The 22,255-nt window shown below is 46.5% G+C and overlaps 4 protein-coding genes across 4 annotated transcripts; 3 read left to right on the forward strand and 1 right to left on the reverse strand.

The window, feature by feature from the left end:
* Positions 1-2,972: 2,972 nt before the first annotated feature.
* GL218_03478 (uncharacterized protein) lies at positions 2,973-3,287 on the reverse strand (the record flags this gene model as incomplete). The annotated part of the gene is made up of 1 exon (XM_033580041.1): positions 2,973-3,287. One exon carries the CDS (start codon positions 3,285-3,287, stop codon positions 2,973-2,975), a length of 315 nt encoding a protein of 104 aa, XP_033436245.1.
* A 2,258-nt stretch (positions 3,288-5,545) lies between these two features.
* GL218_03479 (putative E3 ubiquitin-protein ligase rbrA) lies at positions 5,546-7,863 on the forward strand (the record flags this gene model as incomplete). Its single annotated transcript, XM_033580042.1, has 2 exons — positions 5,546-6,288; positions 6,342-7,863. The coding sequence occupies 2 exons, from the start codon at positions 5,546-5,548 to the stop codon at positions 7,861-7,863; spliced, it is 2,265 nt and encodes a 754-aa protein (XP_033436246.1).
* A 529-nt stretch (positions 7,864-8,392) lies between these two features.
* GL218_03480 (uncharacterized protein) lies at positions 8,393-8,939 on the forward strand (the record flags this gene model as incomplete). Its single annotated transcript, XM_033580043.1, has 2 exons — positions 8,393-8,550; positions 8,717-8,939. The coding sequence occupies 2 exons, from the start codon at positions 8,393-8,395 to the stop codon at positions 8,937-8,939; spliced, it is 381 nt and encodes a 126-aa protein (XP_033436609.1).
* A 5,301-nt stretch (positions 8,940-14,240) lies between these two features.
* GL218_03481 (uncharacterized protein) lies at positions 14,241-20,306 on the forward strand (the record flags this gene model as incomplete). The annotated part of the gene is made up of 1 exon (XM_033580044.1): positions 14,241-20,306. One exon carries the CDS (start codon positions 14,241-14,243, stop codon positions 20,304-20,306), a length of 6,066 nt encoding a protein of 2,021 aa, XP_033436608.1.
* Positions 20,307-22,255: the final 1,949 nt, after the last annotated feature.

Raw genomic sequence — 22,255 nt, forward strand, 5'->3', positions numbered from 1 at the left:
ACTGCGCAGTGAGGCCCTTGCTTCTTTGCCAATTTATCGTTATAAATAAACGAACATTTACCTATCCAAACATAAAAATATATCATACCTCTACAGAAATCAACACACCAGCATATAAGCCTCATAGTAGATATCAACTTTTACATATCTCACCCGACTACGACATAACGATATGGATAACCTTCAAGCATCTCAGGCTACCGAGCAGGATCCTCCTCCTGAGGTAGTCAGTAGATGGTACGGACGACCTGACAATCAGGGTCAGTTGCAATGGAGCACATCAACCAACGATAGTGAGGAGCTTTCAGACTTGCTGGCCCGTACTTCGAGCATCCCCATCATTCATCGCTTTGCTATGAAACAGGGCATTTGGGAAACCGATTCTATCACCATCCAAGACCCATATATGAGAAAGAGTGAGTCCCCTACGCCATATCTTCACGAGATCATGTTTAGAGCCATAATTCACACATACTATATATACTAAAGTCGTCAGTCTCCTCTCATATGAAATGGATGAGACTTCTACTCGAATCAGACAAAGCTAATTATTATAATATAGTTCTTAAAGCTGCCCTCCAAGAGTATCAGGGTCTCGACTTAAAGAAGGAGGAATGGACTTTCCAGCCTCCTTTCCAACCATTGGTACATCGTTGGGACAAGATAGAAGGATATCCTATTAAACCTAAATCTAGCCCTAAGACCGAGAATGCATTGGCGAGATTGGTCTCTGTCTTGTTCCCGATCATCAAGCCCCTACTATCCTCATCCAAAGACATTGCCTTTGCGAACATCCAATACATATTTCCTCCTGGTACTCTAGTCTTCGCTAGAGAACTTGATGTGGAAACCGTCTCTCGAGTAGTCGAGTGTCAGAAAAAGTACAATAAGTGGGAGATTCACGTAGAGAATGTAGATTGGGATGGCGAGATATGTGGCTATCAAAAAAGTTCATTTAAAATTGATGAATTCGGTGGCTACCGTCAGGTCACAGAGTTGAAGATGTTTCCGATTTCATATTTAGCAGATGAACCCAAGGTTAGAGCAACTCTAATTGAGAGAGGCCGTAAATATGAGCAACTCCGAGGCTATAGGTTCATGGCCTGTCGCAAAGAATGCAGGGTAAACAAATATGGAAGGCGGTTCAAAAAGCCGGTAAGTATTACACTATATATCTGCACTACAACAAACTTAATTGCTTACCTCTTAGCAAAGGCTGGGTCGAAGATTTGTGTCGACGCATATGAGTACTATTGTAACAACGGGAAGGCTAAAGAGCCCCAGCTACGGCCACTTGAATACAATGGCAAACTTCCAGTAGAAGCCGGTGCTGGAGGATTGGAAATCGCGCCTGAATCCTGTCTACAGCCGTTGACTGACGAGCAGCGACTCATAATAGATCCTTGGCTTAAATGCTTCGATCTTCAGACAAAAGAATGGTGTAAGGTCTTGATCGACGACTTAGAGGACGTAATCCCGGACGGCCTGGCCTTTGAGAAGCTCCACCTACCCGACAACGAGAAAAATGTGTTATTGAATCTCGTCAAAGGAAAGCTCCTCTCTCGTAATCTGGGGAACAACGACCCCACCCAGAATCAGGGCCGCGGTCTTACATGCCTCATGTTCGGACCTACAGGAGTCGGTAAAACCTTTACGGCTAAGGCAATCGCTGATAAATTGGGGCTTCCTCTGTATTCTGTGATTGGGAGAGAACCAGGAATAGAGTGTCCAGACATAGAGGTATACGTGGAGCAGGGTCCGGCACTCTGCAGCTCATGGAATGGTATTCTCCTCATAGAAGATGCTGATTGCCTCATCACTGCCAAGGAGAGTGAGTCCATAACATATGATGAGTATGAGTTTGTACCGGCCTTCCTTCAGGCACTTAAAGAATACACAGGCATAGTATTCCTCACTACCAACGAAGTTAGGAATATTGGCTCGGCCCTCCGATCACGTATTGACTACTTTATGCCCTATAGCTCCCCTTGCATACAGGTACGCCGTCAAATTTGGCGAGACTTGATCGAGGACTCCGGGAAGGACAGTTTCATACGTAGTTCTGAAGATATGGATGAGGTGCTCAGCGAGCTATCGAAATTCAATCTTAACGGACACGAGATCAATAATATTGTCAATAGCGCTCGGATGATCGCACTTGGAAGCGAAGACACCGACAACAAAGTATCTTTAGATACTTTATGTCTTCTTGCACATAATTGCGGTCAATGCCTAAGACCATAAACGGAACCTGTCACCTACAGATAGGTAGCTTCTGGAAAGCACCTAAAGTAGTAGGATTGACCCTAGCCGATCATTATTCACTCTAGCCGTCGTATAAGCTATTGTCGTGTTTCGGGTGATTAAGTGTAAGCTGTTTAGATAAGCTGCACACCCACTGGATGTTAACGAATTCATTATCAGCATCAGCATTATTATCATCATTACCAGCCAATTGATGAACCTAGCTAGGTAGTATTAGTTTGTCAATTCTATTCTACTCCTTGCAAGAGAGATTCGAGAACTATGAATGACGTGACTGTGAGCCAGGAGGTAAAAACAGATAATGAGATACTATACTTCAGGTACCTAAGTAGATCTTCTAGTAGTATTCTTCTTGTAATATCAACAACTTCTAGGTAGGCAATACACAACACAGAATGATAATCCGCTGGTTCACAATGTAAATATCTTGAGAAACAAATCATTTGCTCAAAATATAGTTACACATTCCGTAGTATTTCTATCAGAACCGAGTGTTTAACACCGCCTGAAGACAACTCATATTCTTGAAGCTGACATGAACAGATTGTCATACCCATATTTCCTTTGTATCCCGTAGTGTATATCCAGCGAAAATCCCTTCGACATTATACATCGTACATAATTCTCACCCTTTAATGCTCATATAACCCAAGAACAGTAAATAACTCCGAAGCACAAACAAGATCTGTGCAGGTAGCCAATATACCTTACACCCGCTTAACATGGCTGCCCTTCCCGTCTGTCCCGCGCATCTTGCGTGTCCCCGCAGCCTTCTTTCCCGGTCTGCGTGTGATCTTGCCAACCAACTTCTCAGCGGCGCCCTCGATTTTGTCGCTTAAGTGAGGCTTCCGTTTGTGGTGGGTAGCTGGGGCTCTTGTCGCCCCGGTCCGCTTCTTGACGCCAGTGTGATGATTAGTGGTCGTGGTATTGCCACTTTGTCGCTTACGTTCTGGCTCAGTGGATACGGTTAGGTGCACGCGTGGCTTGGAATGGCCCGTCGAAGCTCGTGTAGAGGCTGCCATATTTGTAGATTTACGTCTGAGTGGTAAAGTAAAAAATTTGGTGTTGGTTTCTTTGGAATATGAGTTATAAATGATGATCAGATACAAGAATTGTCATACGATTCAATTTTAGGTTTGATATTGTTGAAAATTTGATGCTGAAATATCCAGTTGATAATATATAGATGAGGTTTGGTGAATGATGTCTAAGGGAAGTTGATATGATCTCGATGGTTGGATTCAAATATATTTTCATGGGGACGCTCGAGGCACCTCTCAATACTCAACCCTCTTTGAGTAAGATATGCACTAGGTATACTCGCATCTAATTAGCTGTCGTAGATCAGGGATGACGTCATGCTAGTTGTCAAGCAGGTTTGCTTTTTGGACACTTATTCTAGTGACATACGTGGCGAACTTTTACATTTATGCCACTTATAACATACTGAAAGTTATTCTGAAATATATTTTGTAGAGCAGTCGAGAACGGCCATTAGTTATCGTAAGAAATGACGATGTTGAGATAGATTCTAAAGTTGTCCAATAGGGGTATCCACATGAGCGTCATTTACAGATTCAAAATATAAAATATGGAAATATGACTTGTTTTTTTGCAACTATTTCCCGTGATATCAATATCAATGCAGTGTAACGAAAACTATTATATTTGGTAGTTTAAGGGTTGCTTAGAAAATAAACCAATGAACAACAACATTGCCACCTATTTACTACTCATTTATTTATTAACCATTAAATAAATTACCGACAAATTATTTAACTAGGTAGTACCTATATGTTACCGGTACTGTAGTTTTAATAGGTAATAACTTGATTTATTACTTAAATACCAACTCAATATTAAATGTCATAAATGTTGATATTGGGTTTTGTAATAAATAGGTTGATATTTTAGATAGGTTTCTTTATGTTAGAAAATGTTAACTACTTTAGGTACTTAGATTGACTTAGTTAGACAAATAAAGTCTTCAAACAGACGAACAGTTCATCAGTAATTTCAATCTCATATAAACCCAATGTCAAGCGCCACCTAGGACATGCGCCAATAGATACATCTGTTATTCAACTTGATAACGGCGCCGATAGGCTGTCTAGCGTAGTAATATTACGCTCGGACCGCCGCCCGACTTATGTGGATGGATCCAGCCCTGCAGGTAATCAGACTTACAACTCCTACAATCAAGAAATTCTAACAATAGTAAATTTCCCCTAATCTCACTTGGTCCTAAAGGTTTCACTCAGGCTCTCGGTGTAGTAGTTGGAAGGACCCCTAACCTCGGCGTTTAGGGCCATAAGAAAAGACTTGGATATGACTGGTTTAACACTATCATATGAACAACTGTGGCCAACTGGCAGCAATTGTATTACATCAGCTCCTGAAAATACGCTATTTACAAGCTCAGATAAACAAATCCAACCATTTACAGCGCTGCTCTATGAATTAATAAAATGACAAACTTTATTGTCCTACATCAAATCACACGTTTCTCCACTGGAAACGCCTCGGGCTACATTAGCACAAGGCTTTCTCTATTCCGATGTCAGATGAGAATGTCTAAGCGAGTAGGATTCAGCATCTAGCATCGCTCCTAACGCCATTAGCTACTCCGCCCCAATCAGCTCGTTAGTTGTTAAAGCTCTTCCCTAAAACCCGCCAATCAGTTATCAGCGGCAGCACACGTAGCTCACCTAGTTTGTTTCTTGTTAGAGATAACCAAGATATGGTCAGGTGCTACTTGCATGTCCGCTGTTCGCTTCATCAGCAGAGGTATAGTGAAGGAGACTGGCACGGAAATACGGCCCACGCTTCGGTGATCGGGGCTGAAGTTGTTAGAGCCGGGGAATCTGTTTTCAGCCCTACTATCTAAATCGCCTAAGTTCCGAGGCAAGTATGTAGCTAAGGGATCTTTGTAGGTTGTCAACTGGTAAGCTTGAGATCACGTATCTATGTAGGTAGCTTGATATCCCACCATGGCTCGAGGTTACCCCCAATATAGCTGCTCTCTTTATCTACCTACATATTGTGTGTTTCCTTGCAGGATTGATATTACCTTGTTTCCTCCTTTCCATGCACACTCAGGGTGTTGTGTTACGGGGGTCGCATAAAAGCTACCAATCAAGCTCTAGAGCATAGAAAACGTGGGGAACTCTGCGGCTGAAACAAGCTCACTGGCGACTTTCCTATGTTTTATGAGGATAACCCAGCAATTCATATCTTTCTGTTGGCCATTATAAGTTGTCAAGTCATACTTTATTTCCGCATGCTGATCATCGAGCCGACGTCCTCCGCGACGGAGGAACTCTCTGATTCACCTGCCATCTTAGTACAGCATCCGATAGGGGAAGATGATGGATTTCCAAAATGGAAAGGGAAAGGGAAAGCTATCGTGGCAAACGTAAACGATGATTCGTTATCGACAAGTTTGCCAAGTAACGAAGTCTCCGTCGATTGGACTCAATATGAACCCCCCGAAGGCCTAAAAGACACAGCGGGTTCCAAATCAGACATAGTTATCCGGATCATCCAGGAATCTATTAACAAGGTTAAGGGGGGGATTCTTGAAGAGGAGCAGAGGCGGAAAGCAGAGGATGCTAAGAAGTTAAAGCAACACGAAAGGCTTAGAAAAGAGAGTGAAGAAGACCAGGATACCGAAACATCAGATGCGCTCTTGGATGAGAGACAAGATCAACAAGACGTAATACTTCAGGCTCTGGTACCGGCCCCAGCCAGGGTAGAATCACTTACTCATGATGTTATTGTGCCGATACAGCCCATCAAGTCAAAAAAGCACTCGTTTAAAAATATCTTTCGACGTTTGAATAATGCTGGAGAAAGGGGTGAGTCCAGCACAACTGGAGCTGCTCGCCATAAGCGGGATCTTTCTTGGGGTAGCTTAGAAATGGGCACCTATACAGCGAAGAAGCGATTCGTATCCGAGGTTTTAAAGAGGACGACAACGAACAGTAATAGTAGCCTTACTTCATCGGTCCATGAAGCTGAAGTGTGAGTGCCTATAACAACCATAAAGTCACTAGGATAGAACTAATATACTGTAGCGAATGCGTCTCCTGCTTAGACGACTTCAATCCTAAGGAGATGATCAAGGTTCCTTGTCACAGCTATTGCAAGCCTTGTTTCATACGCCTTATACATACGACTTGTGAAAATGAGCAGCAATGGCCACCCAAATGCTGTCTGAATCCCATCCCAGTCGCTACTATAATACTCAACGTTGATTCTGAGCTGAAGAAGACCTATCACGACAAAGCAGCAGAGTGGAACCTACCAATCAGTGAACGTGTCTACTGCAGCCAGCAAAGCTGTAGTCTCTGGCTCCGACCGGATCAAATCAACCGCGCCCGCAATATCGCAAGGTGCTCGACAGGTCACTGGACCTGCATCATCTGCCGCGGCCAACAGCATGAAGGAGACAACTGTCCCGAGGACCGCGATATGATGAAAACTGACGAGCTTGCTGAAGAAGAGGGTTGGAAGCGATGCTACGGTTGCCACGCATACGTTGAACATAGGGAAGCATGCCAACATATGACTTGCCGATGCGGTGCCGAATTCTGTTACGTTTGTGGTGCACGCTGGCGAACTTGTGCTTGTACGATGGAACAGTTAGCTGTCGTCAAGAGAGGTGCAGAAGCACGACGCCAGGCCCGTCAGGACAAGGAAGCTCAGGAAGAGGCCGAGATCCAAGAGGCTCTACGACTGGTAGCCGAATTCGAGCGCGAAGAAGCTCTCAAAGCTGAGCTGTTGCGACAAGAGCAGGAACGGTTGGCCGAGGAACGCCGGGCGAGGCTACTTGAGGAGCGCATTAGGCGCGAGGGCGAGAGACGGCGAGCGGTAGAAGTCAAATACCTAGAACTCCGCGAGGTATTTGTAAACGTACACGAACTTCAACGCATCATCGTACAGCGCGACCACGGCACCGAAGAAGCCAGACTGAAAAACCAAGGTGCTATGGCACTAGAAGAACTACAAGAAAAGCAGAAAGAAGAACGTGAGAAGCTAAGCGCCGTTACAAGGACGAAGTTAGCGAGGCGGGAAAAGGTGCTCAAACGGGAATACGTAGCACGAGTAGCCGAGGAGCGTCACATCGAAGAACAGTACCATACCCAATTAAAAGAATACTGGTCTCGCAAAAAAGATGGCGAAGCTAAAATAGAGGCTGCTATGAAACAACTGAAGCGTAAAATGGACGCCAGCTTCAGGAAATGGGAGAAATGGAGAGATAACGAGTTAGACAACTACCATTGGAGCGTTAAGGAAGAACAAGGAATCAAAGAGGAGCTGATGCAGGAAGCGGAACGAAGGTTGGTGGAGGACACACGGGAAGCACAGACTGCGTTCTTGTTACGCAAAACTGCCGAGCTTCGGTGGGTGGACGTCTTAATCGAGGAGCGCAACCGCATGCTCAACGATATGGAGATCGACGAGATTGAGAATGGCGAGAATGTCGATGCTTGGTTTGATGAAGAGGTTCTTGACGAGGATGAGCCGGATGAAATGGATTTTCCAGAGGAGTTTCGGGTTCCGGGTGCGTACGAACAATACTTAGATAGGGATTGAACTTGGTATATCATGTCTTTTGTGTATATTATATGCGGTTAATGTTAAGGTACTAAATTTTATAGTATAAAGAATTTATGTGATTTCTCTGTAAGTTGAGTGTCAAAAGCCTAGCTAGACGATGTTGCCTGTATGAGAATATGTATGAGAATATTCCCGAAGCATTCAGAATAGGGGTAGGTAAGGGGAGGAGTGAGGGGGATCAAATATATGGATGGAAACTATCACCAAAATGTAACTAACTTCACTTCTCTATTGTAAGTGCCTTAGTCAGGTATATTACGGTTTCTCGTCTTGAACTTTGATAACCTTAGGTACACACGTAACTAATATTTACATGCCGTAATTTTCATTATCATAATGGCATCAAGCCAGAAAGCCAAGCTTCACTAAACACTCGCTTTAAATAACTACCCAATTCTTTAGGTAGACTTTCAAATAGGCATAACTATCAGATATACTTTCGCAAGATTTCGATATGGACCGGACGAGGTACTTCGAATCATACAGTCATTTCCTCCCGACGAACATGTCTCACTCCTTGCCGTCGCATTCTCGTCGATCCTCTTATTACCACGGTCCCGCCCCTCCACAACCACCGGCCGCTTCGTGTGCCGCCGGAGGCCATCAGCACCATGGGGAGGATCCGCAGAAGATGGCGGCGGATCAGGCGTACAAAGCTACGTTGTAAGTTATATACTTGTTTATATCCTACCTTTTCTTTGATCTTAATTTCTATAGCTTTATCATTTCTCCTTTATTCTGGGACTCTTAGCTTAACTTAGCTTACCTTACCCTTCCTCTCTTCAAACCATACTTAGGCCTGACTATCCTACTAACCCAACCTAACCAGCGCCTCTCACGAACGCGCCGTATTCCAAGACGAAGCGCGAGCGCGCGCCCGACGCCGCGATGCAGCTCGCAACCGCGCCTTATTCCGCGGCCGCTTCTTCAAACGCCCCGAGTTCTACGCCATCTCGCTCGGTATTATCGGCCTACTGTTCCCCGTCGTAAACCAGTATTTCATACAGCCATGGGTCGACCAAATGAGCAAGGGGAATGGGACGGATTCTTAGACCTCCCTTAAGGCCGTAACCATAGCCGAGGTCTGAAGGCGTGTTACGTGCTGGCGCTGACTGAGGTCGACTGTGGGCATGGAATCGACTTCGTCGTTTATGACTCCTGTTGTTCGTGCTAAGATGGACGGGCGGTGAAGTGGGTGAAGTGGGTGTCGAGGCTAGGAAACGCTGGCATATCTATGTCTAAGGAAAAATAGCCATAGGCTAGTTCTTGTTTCCCGACTTGCTTGCGTATTTCCTCACATGAAGCAAGATGATTGATATTATTACTTCTCGACTAACTAGGTACATACCTACCTTCGTATCATGTCCTTACCAACTCAGTTCTTAAGATTCCGTAAACAAGAGTAAGGGGTAAAAACGGCCGAAATTTAAGGTCACACAAGCTCTTGAAATGACCAAGTTTTCTCTATACTTCAGAGCGTATATAAGCTCCGTCTTCGGCCAAGCTTGGGGTCGACTTAAGCCATAGAGTGGGGGCTATATCATGGATCGTACTACTAGACATGTGTACTGTACACATATGGAGCTATACACTGGAGCCTGTGTATAGAAGAAACCCCTCTTAAGAGCAATACTCTTTGTAGTTATGGGATAACTACCACCCAACTACCTTACCTAAGGCTTCTTTGTAATAATATCAATGATCCCTAAAGGGCCAAGAACAATGTTAGGTACCTAAACGTCGTTGATATCCTGACGACAATAGTGATTATTCAACACTGTTGTAAATTGTGGCTCCCAACTCCACTTAGATCATTCTTGAGCTTCTGTTTATGATCATGGGGATCACTTACCTTATACGAATGTAGTAATCTACCTATGCAGGAGCATAACTAGACTTTTGTCTAACAACCTTACCATGACCTGTCTATCAGGCGAGATAGATTAAAAACGGTCAACGGCGAAAAGCGAATTCGTAACTGCGGCCCTCAGGATCCACGAAAACCTAGTGTACGATGGACCGGCACCCACTTCTCATCGGCTACCCCAAAATTCGAGACATACATTTATGATGTGCAACAACATTATATGAAATACATAGTCACGTGTGGTAGGCCTATACCTCAATCTGAATCGGTTGGCCGAACAATGGGGACGGTGCTGTAAGTCGGCCTAAATGTGCGGTGAAGAGTGGCAAAAAGCCTGACTGACTTTGGGATAACCATCGGAAGATAAGAACAAATATGAGAACACGACGCGGACGCGAAAGGCACACCCGCGTTTGTGTGGATTCGATGCTGCGGAAGATATCCGATCTGATGCAAACACGACGGGAGTGATGAGTACACGAGCCCCATGTCCCCAACAAACGAAACGCTGGTAGTGCACCACATCGTATCGTGGGAGTCACCGATGCGATCTGTGGTGTCTTGCGTTGACTATCCCCAATTATCGTCAATAGAATGCCCTCGAAGGAGGGTACCTTGACCAAGCCAAGTGATTCATGCGACAATCCGTTGGTCAATTGGAGAAAATAAAAATTTACGTGCAGAACCAGTCAAGTCAAGTTCCATTGTTCCTTGTAAACCGCTTCCACTTTTTAGTGTCAGCGAGGCCCTGTTGCATGAAAAGTCGATATGAATTCGAAGCGGTGAAGAACTCGCGATGCCGGTTTGGGTGGTTATTTGTGGGATGTATGCATGGGAGGATCCGCCGTAGGAGTGAATAACGAACAACCACTACCCATTTAGATGGGGGCCGGCGTCGAGTAGAAAACGTGCAGCAACCTAAAACAGAGCTGGGAGTGTCGATAGACCCCTACATAGTACATACATACATACAGTGGCTGCCGATGAGATTGGGCAACTAAGCGGGTGTTGCGGGAAGGCTAGGGTTCAGCGGCAGGATACAATATGTACCTAATGTAGTAAATGTGGTAACCCTCTCTACGGTATGTTTTTGTTTAGATTTCTATAGCAACCGGATACGGCGACCGGGCGAATATGGGTGTTAAATGTGGTAGATGCATCTGGCATGCTTGAGCAGTTGTCCCACTTCCGGATGGATACCAACGACGTGGATGAATGGCGTTGTGCTAAGCATGGAGTAGGTAGATACAAGCTAAAAAGCGCATGGCTGCCCATCCATCATGTATCGATACCTTGACCTTTTCCCACTGCAGCTGAGAGGTCATATTCTATGGGTATATGATCGTGCCGCTTTTCAGCGCGTGAGCACATGTTTCGGTAATTGGACACTTTATCCAACTTTTCGCGTTTGCATTGTCGTCCATAGGTACGCGATATAATAATTTGCCGCACCCGTTGCGCAAAAGGGGCGAGGTCCGTCATGCAAGTAAACGTGCAAATTTTTCTCAATTTGGAGGAGCCATTTACCAGTCTGTAGATGATCGACCATGCCGTACGCGTCCTCAGCATCCAACAACGGTCAGCTAATTGAGAACACCCAATTCGAAGCAGGATAAGGGAATACTAAGCTGCAGGGACAGGATACACAAAAGAGTTTTTAAAATAGATAAAGAAGCGGAAGGCTGAAGAAAAAAAAATTCAATCAAATGAGGGGTCCAGTCAAACAGTCATGCGGGAAAAGGAAACGGGGGCCGAAAAAATAAATATGAAAAATGAAAAATGAAAAATGAGAAAGCAGCGCAAGATTTCATGTGGCGGGGTTTCATCATTGAGACGCGACTGGTGATAATCGTTCGCGCAGGTGCGATGCACCAAACGCAGGGACCAAACGGGAAGTCATGGAATGCAACCAAGCCTGTAAGAAGTCAATTGAGATTTAATGTTATCAATTGTTACCCTTCCGTCTTTCTCTTTGTTCTTGTTTGCTGGACCCTATAACTATTATAACTTTTATTTCGTAGTTACCTAATTAGGTATGTTTAGTAAGTATACCTTAGGTAGGTTAGACAGGTAGACAATCGAATTCAACCATTATCATCCCACTCCAGGTCGAGACTAGTAACTTTTAACAATACCTAGGTAAGTGGTAGAAGTCGGGGAAAGTCACCTGGCTTTATTGCGGTATCAATTAATGGCCTGAAGTGGATAAGGAAGGGTTGGAAAGAAGCAAGGACTTGCCATCAAGTGACACATTGGAGTAATAGAAGGTGTTGTAGCCTATAAACAGGTACAAGAATAAGTATAATAAATTGTATGCGATCAAATGTACTATGTATTGTATGTGAGGTCCCGGAGTAAGGTTACTATGTAAATTTAGGAAAGGATGGCGGGAGGGTGTTATTGTGTCAAGGCTGGCAGGGGTGTGCGGTAAAATAAAAATGGATATATCACATCAGTATGTACATAGCTGTCCAATGATAATGATAACCAGCCATCCCACAAACGCCGACTTCCCCTCTATCATCTCTTAATGCACACCCTTTCTCCAAACAATTGCGACTATTTTTCTCCTTCGCCCACTCAGGTGCATGATGCTGCGTTATTGTTCATCCATTGGGTGGTCGCATTCATACATGCATACATAATAGGCTCATACGTCCAATCCGTTTACTGCTTTTGTGGTCTTTTGTTCCCTTTTGTACCTTTTGCTTCAAGCAGACAGGGGAAGGACTTCATGCTGCTTTGCTGCTTTGCCTTCTACTCGAGCGAGCTGCTTGCTATCTAGTTCTTACGATTTCGGTATCCAATACTCGATACAATCAGATTGGAAGTCCTGTCGTCAAAAAGACGGGAGGTATCTGAATTCTGTCGGGGAATGTCTGTCACACACTGACCGCGAAGCAAAACCAATCGATAGTTGGCATCTCTCTTACACACCTTTAACATTTGCATTGCCGCATCGCAACATTATTGGTGCTTGTCAGAAGTCGATTTTACTGCCTCTTGTACTACGTATTGTACTTTACCCCTTGCTTTTTTATATTCCCCATTGCATTGCCAGGGACGATTCCTTTTCTTCCTAGGGCATTAAAGGGCTGTACGGGGAAGGAGACGATGATAGTTAAGATTGCGACGTGTCACACCAAGCTAGAAGCTCAGAATCTCTGCCTCGTTGACGTTTGACTGCGTCCTGCCAACCGACAACGATAAACGACCGTAACATCCTCAAAAGACCCCAACCCGACTCATACTACCGCCTTCTCTCGCTTAGATACCTATCCATAGAATTTCAACCCTAAAGCTGTAAGAATAGACAGGCCAAAGGCTCTGCCTTTGTATTTTAAACACCCCTCCCCGATTACCAAACTAATAGTACAGCTTACTACAACCCCTGACTTTCACCAGTCTGTTGAAGACAACATCTTAGCGTCCATGGTTCTCTTATCCCAACGCGACCAGTCGAGCCCTCAACCTCAATATGGCTGCGGCCGCGTTCATAGAACCATGCGCAAGCGCGACGAGAGACGGGTTTGGCCGGCCAAAAACCTGGTCTCCCATCACGAGAACGACTCCGCAGTGGGATGAACTAGACCTGCAAACTCGACTGGAGCTTATTTCGAGAGCATGGCTTTTAGTGGCGACAGTATTTAAATCGGTATGTGCTCTCTATCTTGGGCGTCTCTGGTTCCTTAGCATTCTAGCTACACTATGTTATGTATTGTTTCAATAGGCTGGTCGATGTATAGTATAGCATGTTATTAGTCTAGATATCGAGACTTGTGTTCTACATCCGTCGCAGTGTCCATTGAAACTCAAAGCTGACAGACGCGATCCGGAATAGGAACTTCACTGTAGGTATAATCAGAAGGTTATCCACCATGCTATCCCCAAGCCACTGGTGTCGCCTGACTCTATACCGAAACGATCGCGACGATTATCGAAGCATTGTGACGACGATCCCCTTCTTTTTGAACCCCTAATTGATCCATCTCGAACTGGTGAGGCTGCTCGTCAGCGAGATTACTTTGACTTAGTGAATAACTACCCCCCTCCACCAAACAACGCTCGGCGTCGTGTACAGCGAAGAGATTCGTTAATCAGCGATCCGGCAACCGAGCCTTACTTAAATCTTTTATCAGAAGATGGTTTTATTCAACACGCTAAAAAGAAGAAGAAGGTACCAGTACAGAACTTCGATTGGGATCAGGCAGCAAAAGAAAACAATGGCAAAGCAGGCGGTGCCGATGGAGGTGACGGGGATCAAAACGATGATCCAGGAAACACCGGTGGGGGTGCGGGTGGTGATGGCAATGGCGGTGGTAAGGGTAACGATGGTGATAAGGATAAGGATAAGGGCAAGGATAGGAATGACAATAAAGACAAGGAGAAAGAAAAAGAGAAGGAGAAGGAGAAGGAGAAGGAAAAGGAAAAGGAGAAGGAGAAGGAACAAAAGGACGACACGGCCGACACAAAACTGGAGGATACTATGGCGGCTGCTGAGACTGTTGGCAGCAAGAAAAAGAAGAAGGGGAAAACCCAGGTCGAAGAGAAGATTGAGTCATTTGAAACACCAAGTAAGCCTGACGGCTTCCAGGACATCAAGTTGGATGAGCCCGTGAGGACGTCTTTGGATATCAGTTTTAGGGGTAGTAGTACTACTACACCCGAGCCTAAGTCCAACTTTCTTAGTACGTGGCGTGGTGGCTGGGGTAGTGGTCTCGGGGGCCTATTTGGGTCCAAAGACGCTGACCACCCCAAAGATAAAGAAGAGAGGAGGGAGGAGAAAAAGGAAGAGGCGAACGCCAGTGCGTGGAGCATTGATGGGTCCAAGCCTAAGAAGAAGGATAAGACAGGATTCGGATTCGGATCTTTTGACGAAACGGAAGGTAAAGCTGAAGCGCCCATCTCTAAGAGGAAGTCTGAGGAGAAGTCCGAGAGTTTTGACCTCGGCCTGGGTTCGGCTAAAAAGGACAAGAGTAAGAAGAAGAGCAGCGTCTGGGACACCGAGCCCCTGCCCGAGGAGGAAATACCAGCCGCAAGCAAGGAATTGGGGTCAACTGCACTCGATGACAACTGGGGAAGCCCCTGGGAAACTACCACTACCGCCACCAAGAAAAAGAGCAAGAAGGATTCTACTGTCATAGCGCCTGAGCCTGAAAAGACTGAGCCTATCGTTAATACTGTTAATAATACCCCAGCTGCTATCGACTTGCTTGTCCCCCCATCTAAGAAGGATAAGAAAAAGAAGAAAGGTACCATCGAAGAAACCCCCGAGCCCGAGCCCGAGCCCCCAGCACCGGAGCCAGAGCTAGACCCAGAACCAGAGCCTGCAAAAGAGGAGAACCCTTGGAGCGACACATTCGGGACGTCCTCTAAGAGAAACAAGAAGAAGGGAATTGAAACACCCAAGGGGTCTGACCCGCCTGTTCCTAATGCAGAACCCGAGACTTCGACTCTTGATAGTGGCTGGGGCTGGGGCGTAAAGGACAAAAAGAAGAGTAAAATGACAGAGGTTTCGAAGGTAGAAGGGTTAACTCCGCAGTCTGAACCTACGAATAAGGAGGAAGACAGTTTTTGGGACTCCATGGCTACGAAGAAAGATAAGAAAAAGAACGGTAAAACTACAAATACCACACCGGAACATGTCGTCGAGATAGTAGAGGAGAAAGCTGAGCCCAAGCCCAAGCCCAAGCCCAAGCACGATGATCCTTGGGAGGTTTTCGGGGTCACCAAGAAAGACAGGAAGAAGAAGACGAAAGACCCCGAGCCTGAGCCTATTCCAGAGCCAGTAGTTAAGCCTGAGCCTGAGCCTGAGCCTGAGCCTCAGCTTGAGCTTGAGCCTGAATCCGAAAAGAAGAACGACTGGCCGAATTGGGATGTACCTATAACCAAGAAGAAAAGCAAAAAGAGCAAAGGTGCCGAGGAAATTAAGGAGTCCGAGCTGGTGCCGACACCAGAGCCCCCAACAGAGCCGGAGAAGAAGGAAGACGACTGGGGTATTTTCGGTAAATTAACTAAGAAGGACAAGAAAAAGAAGAACGTCCTTGCAGATGAGCTACCTGAAGAGATCCCCAAGGAGCCTGAACCTGAGCCGGAGCCCCCAAAGAAGGAAACTGACGATTTTCTCTCTTTTGCAACTATAACGAAGGAGAAGAAAAAGAAGAAGAAGAAAGATGTGACGGAGCCCGAACCGGAACCAGAGCCTATCCCAGAGCAAGCGCAAGAGCCGGAACCGGAGCCGGAACTAGAACAGGAGCCTATAAAAGAAACCAAACCTGCGGAGGACGATCTTTGGGGTTTGTTTGGCGCTGGCTCAAAAAAGGATAAGAAAAAGAAGAAAAAAACTACCACGGAAGATCCTCCTAAAGAACCAGAGCTTGTTCCCGAGCCTATACCAGAACCGGAACCGGAACCAGAAAAAGTCGAGCCTACTAACGACCGGGGTGCATGGGGCACTTCAAGTAAGGACCTAGGAAAGGGTAAGAAGAAAAAGAGCATCTTAGACGAGCTTGCTCTCAAGAAGTCGGAGTCGGAACTAAAGCCAGAAGTACTTTCCACTCAAAATGATGATGATGATGCGTGGGGCCTCAGCACCTCTAAAAAGGATAAAAAGAAGAAGAGTAAGACAACCACTGTCCCGGAAAAGCCGCCCAAGGAAGAGAAAGTGCCACCACCAGCTCCATCTACCTCTGAGCCAGAACCCGAACGGGAACCCACTTCTACTTCAGCTACTGAGCAACCGAGCGCTTGGAGCTTTTGGGGTGCTGCCAAGAAGCCTGCCAAGAAAGCGAAGGAGGAGTCACCTGTTGATGAAGGTAATGAAGGTTGGCTGGGCTGGGGTAAGAAGAAAATCCAGGCATCAACAGCTCTTGTCGAAACCAATACAGATCCAGAGTACGAAGACTCGGAGCCAGCGCCTGCCGTACCTGAAGCCGACGACTTCTGGGGTAGTTTCCCAGCCGATAAAGACAAAAAAGAAAATAATCTGATGCCGGACTCGATCGAAGAGCCCAAGAATGACGACCCCTGGGCCAGCAGATCAAAGAAAGACAAAAAGAAGAAGAACAGTAAGAATATTCCGGTCGAGATAGAGAACGAGCCTCACCTTAACGGTGTCAAACCCGACTCGGTAGAAGAGAGTAGGGGTGGCAATTTTGACGACGACGACTGGAATTGGGGACTAGGCAAAGGCAAGAAGACATCTCCACCCCCAGCACCTACACCACCTTCATTGGAAATGAGTATGTCAGGCCAAGAACTGGAAGAGAATGTCTGGGATGATGCTAAAGCTGGAGAAAACGAGGAAGAAAAGAGAGCAGCTGCGGAATTAGCAAATCAGATTGCCGCCGAAGAAGACGAGCTGTCAACGCTAATAACTAAGAGCAAAAAGAAAAAACTCTCTAAGTCCAGTCAAAGAAGATTCGATGAGCTCACTGCAAATGCCAAGCGTCGTGCTAAGGAGAAAGCTGCTAAAGAAGCTGAAGAGTTGGCCCAACGAGAGGCTGAGGAGATGGCTTCGGTGGAAGCCCTGGAAGCAGAGCAAAAGGCTGCGGCGGAAGCCCAAGAGGCCGAAGAGCAAGCCGCCGCAGCGCTTGCAGACGAAATCGCCGAAGAGGAAGCCGAGTTTGCCGCACTCACAGCTAAGAGCAAGAAAAAGAGGAAGCTCAAGACGGCAGATCAGATGAGACTTGATGAACTTACCGAGAGAGCCCAGGCCCGTGCGGAAGCGAAAGCGTCCAAAGAAGCACAAGATCAAGAGGCACTTGACGCAGAACGAGAGGCGCAAGAAGTTGAGGAGCAAGCAGCGCGAGAGGCTGAAGAGCAGAGGGAACAAGAAGCTCAGGAACAAGCGGCGCGTAAGGCAGAAGAAGAGGAAGCTCGCGAGGCCGAGGAGCTAGCTAGGCGCGAATGCGAAGAAGCTGAAGCAGCAGCCAAGAAGAAGTCGAAAAAGAGCTCTAAGTCCGAAGATAAAAAGTCGAAATCCAGCAGCGCCAAGGATAAAGTGTCTAAAAAAGAGAAGGAGAAGGAGAAGGAGAAGGGGCGAGAAAGAGAGAGGGAGGAGAGGGAGAGAGAAGAGAAGGAAAAAGAGAATAGCAAGGACGATGATGACCTGGATCTTGATAATATTGATCTCGCTCCCGAACAGATCGACGAGCTTTTGTCTGGTTTCTCGGCCCCTAAAATACAGCCTCAGCCTAAACCTAAGGCCGAGACGTATAAATCTGATGCATTTTCATTCTGGGGTGCTAGGGCGAAGAGCTCGTCACCCGAACCGGTAAGTAGCCCTAAGATGCCCAAGAGTTCGGGAGCAGCCGAGATTATATGTGCTGAGTCATCAAAGCTTCCAGAAGAACCCCCCGTTGAGGATGCCCCATCATCTTCGAAAACTCCCACAACTGATGATGACTGGATGAAGCCAAGGAAAACTAAGGCCAAGAACGGTAAGCTTGCCGAAAAGCTTAGGAAATTCGAACCGGCCAAAGAGGAAGAAGACGATGATTTGATTGACGGGCTGGCTGCGCCGCCGCCACGTGTTCGTGTCGCACCACCCATCGAAGAAGATAACAAATTTAGGTCCTCTAGAGACATACTCCCCGGGGGCTTCCCTGACGAAGATGAAAACGAAATCGTCGACATCGTTGATATGGCGCCAGTACAGAAGAAAAAGAAAAGCAGTAAGAAGAGCAAAACCAAGGCCGTCGAGGCACCCCCTCCACCACCTGAGGTTCCTATTCCACCACCACCTCCCGAAGTGCCCATCCCCCCTCCAGCTGCCCCGGACGAGCCCCCTACACCGCCACCCGAGGTCAAGTCCTCTAGGAGAGATCGACCCAAGATCAGCCGTGAAGGTAGTGCATCACGGGGAGTGTGGTCGGCAACACCTCACAAAGAGGAGAGGAGGTCAAAGCCGAGATTCGAAGAGAAGAGGACCCGGAAAGAGAAAGAGAAGTCATCTTCTTCCAAGGGCTCGTCGTCAGAAAGGGATAATAAATCCGAAGAGCACCCAGAGAAAAAATTGCCACCAGCTACCAATCTACGCACGAACAGTATATTCCAGAGCACGCCCCCTATCTCGCGCTCCATGTCAACCCGCGATAAACGCTACAGTGCGAGCAAGTCGACTTCGCGTCGCCATTTGGATGATATTGCAAATGGATTAGTGTCGCCACCGCCTGAGGAAATACCTATGATGTCCTCCAAGGCTGCCAAGATCTTCGGTGTTGACAAGAGCGAAAAGAGTCGCAGCCGCAAGACCTCTATGACACGCGCCTTGGATGATGAGGAAATCGTCATGGTCGGGGCCGGAGAAGTTCCTTCGAGCCCTGAGAAGTCGGCTCGTAGACGGCCAAAGGTAGGAGCTCACCGCTATACAAAATTTGTCCTTGCTAACCCAAAACAGCCCAGAACCGAGGATGATGCGGTCATGTTTGATATAGGAAACCCTGCCGATGCAACCCCTCTCAAGCGATCGAGCTCGAGTGCCAAGAAAGGCTTTGCTGGTCTTTTTGGGGGCCTCAGGTCCTCGAATCCGCGCCCCGAATCACGTCCCGAAACGCGTCCCGAGCCACGTCGTCGCAGTACATACTACACTACGGACGATGAAGTTCGGCCTGACAAGAGGGCTAGGCGGTCCACGCGAGATTATCACGTTGTCGACGCAGATGCCATAGACGACGAGAGAGAGGCCCGCCGCGCAGCTCGCCGTGCCAGAAGAGCCGAAGAGAAGGCGATAGAAGAAGCGCGTCTAGCGAAAGAAGAGGAAAGGCGCGAGAGGCGGAGAAGGTATGAAGAGGACGCCGAAGCTCGTAAACAAGCTGAACGCGAGGCCCGACGAACTGAGCGTAGGGCTGCCCGGGAACGCGAAGCAGAGCGCCTTGCAGTCGAAGCCAAAGAAGCTGAGAGAGCCGAACGACGTCGGCTTCGTAGACTTGAAAAGGAGGCTGCTGCCGCCGAGGAGATGGAAGCAGAAGCTCGCCGCGCTGCTCGGGCTGAACGGCGGCGACCACGCTATGCTGACGCTTCTGAGGACGAAGAAGAACGTCGACGGAGGAGACACGACGCCAGGCGTGCCGAAGAAAAGGTCAATCGAAGACGTACCATGCCGGTCGAAGATTATGTCTACCCTCAGGAAAGATCTTCACGACATGCTGTAGATGATCGTGATCGCAGACGAAGTAGACCTGCGGTTTGGCCTCACTCGGGTACAGATTCCTGGGTGAAGGAGCATTCAGAGTCTGGACCACCCCCTGAGGATGGCCCCACTACCGATGCGCCTCCTGAGGACGACGAAGAAGCTCGCCGTGCTGCACGACGAGCACGCCGTCGCGCAAAGCATGGTGATATCGATGCAGAAATAGAGGACGACCGACGACGCCGCCGTGCGCGCCACGAGGAACGGGATCAACGAGACCAACGGGATCGTCGAGATCGTCGCGTAGGCGGTTCGGACGGTAGTGGTGATAAGAATGGTGCCAAAGGTGGCCCGCGCGAATCTTTCTTCACAGACTCGACACCTCGAAGCAGTTGGTGGAGGAAGCTTACTGGCTCTTGAGGGGCGAAACTGGAGACTTGATTAACAGGGTGAGACCCTACCGCCATTGGTTACGGGAATGTTTTCTTGGGCGTTTTTATTTTCGTAACCTACTCCTCATAAAACAATTTTAAGATTTATGGGACATTTTTGGATTGGGTTGTGCCTCTCATATAGTTATGGGGATGATAGTTTCCTAGGGTTAGATATTCTCGTCTCTGTGGCAGATGTGTAAGGGGACCCCACTAGCTTTGGAGCATTGGTTGTACTGTATAGCATGGGATAGCTGCGTTTGGGTGTATCTTGGTGTGTACAAGTGACGTGGCAAGGCTGAGGGGATGGGAAGTAGGCAAGATGCAAGATTTGGGGAGCAGGTGGGCTGGGTCCATCCATCCATCCATCCAGATGAGGCCCGATGCTACCCGATTGGGCAATTTATATGATATATCGTGATGAAAGTAATGTGGCAGTTTCTGATGTGAAGGATGCATATGGATATACCCCTTACAGCTTTGTATTCTGTTAGTTAGTTAGTTAGGTCTACACAATATCATTCGTTGTGACTAAAATATAAAATGAAATGAACAATGAGGATCAAAGCAAATGGTATTTATTATTTGTTTGTATATATGCGTGCTTAGGTATGTAGATGGAGTTGGTGTTGTTTACATATTAGACAGACGACAGACTACTTACCCCCTAAGCAAGTAACCGAATAGTCTTTTCCTTATAAGTTACATCGTTTGTGTAAAGGCACTATTAGTCCATGTATGTTAGCTTATGTTGGAGTCCATATAGGGGATATTAAGATCTCGTCACAAAGTACCTAAATCATCAAGACAGAAGTAAATGCGTGCCTGATGCATCCAAGGTAGTAACATGTAAGCAATACATACCTCTTTATGCATGTTAGATAATAACATACAAATTATTAGATTTCTATTGAGAGCATGCTGCTATTCCAAGTAATTTGGCATTTACAATATGGTATATGTCGGAGGCAAGTATTAAAGATATACCCATATGCAAATGGTGTAAGAAACATTAGTTACATTAGGTACCTACATGTATGTATAAGACATACATGTACCTTAGGTACTTTAGCATTGAGTGAGATGGAATAGCCTTCCTTCCAAGACGCGTCTCCTACTTCCAAACGCGTTCCTTCCCTTAGGTACGTTAGGTAGTTTCACTATCACGACAGTAACTTCCCTCCTTACCAACCCACCCACCTACGCACCTGCCAGCTTACCTTCCTATCTCCCAAGTAGGCACCTACCCAAGTAGAACCCTTATAATATCTAATAACTAATACACTTCCCAACGCACAAATGACAAACGCATCCGTGGAGTAGTAGTTAACTTATTCCTCTCCCATTTCCCCTGGTGGTCGAATGGTTAAGGAAAGACCCGGGTGCAAATCCCGGCGGATGCAAACTTTTTTGACTTTCTCGTGAGAGGTCTTGGGTTCGTGCCCGGCTGAAGGCCATTTACTTTTTGCTTTTCAATTTTACCTGAGTACCTAGGTGTCTAAATACTGCTTATTGAATCGTTATATTTTTTACTTAGACATCTGCCGTTTCTATTACTAGCTTACAATAGTTACTGCTTTCGGGAATTCAAATGTGATTATTTATGTTTATAAAGATAGTTAACTATGTGGTAAATACCTATATAGAGTTTTATTGTGATATTATTATAACATAATGATACATGCCGCCATATTTCTTAAAAGACTATAGGTAGGTACTTAGGTACGGTAGGTATGTATGATGCCCCTTATAAATGTATATCGAGAAGCACTGATAACTTGAGCGATATCACATATGTTCAATAAGACGGGATAAATGCAAAATCAACTGAGTTATACACTGACAATAGCCAAACTAACCCATCCCTGGTGATGAGCGATCCGCCTGCCACCTACTTGATGAGGCTTCCTTGACGTGTGTGTATCGGGTAAGGCGATG

The sequence above is a fragment of the Daldinia childiae genome (genome assembly GCF_008694065.1).
Source record: "Daldinia childiae strain JS-1345 chromosome Unknown Scaffold3, whole genome shotgun sequence".
In the NCBI taxonomy this organism is placed as follows: Eukaryota; Fungi; Ascomycota; class Sordariomycetes; order Xylariales; family Hypoxylaceae; genus Daldinia; species Daldinia childiae.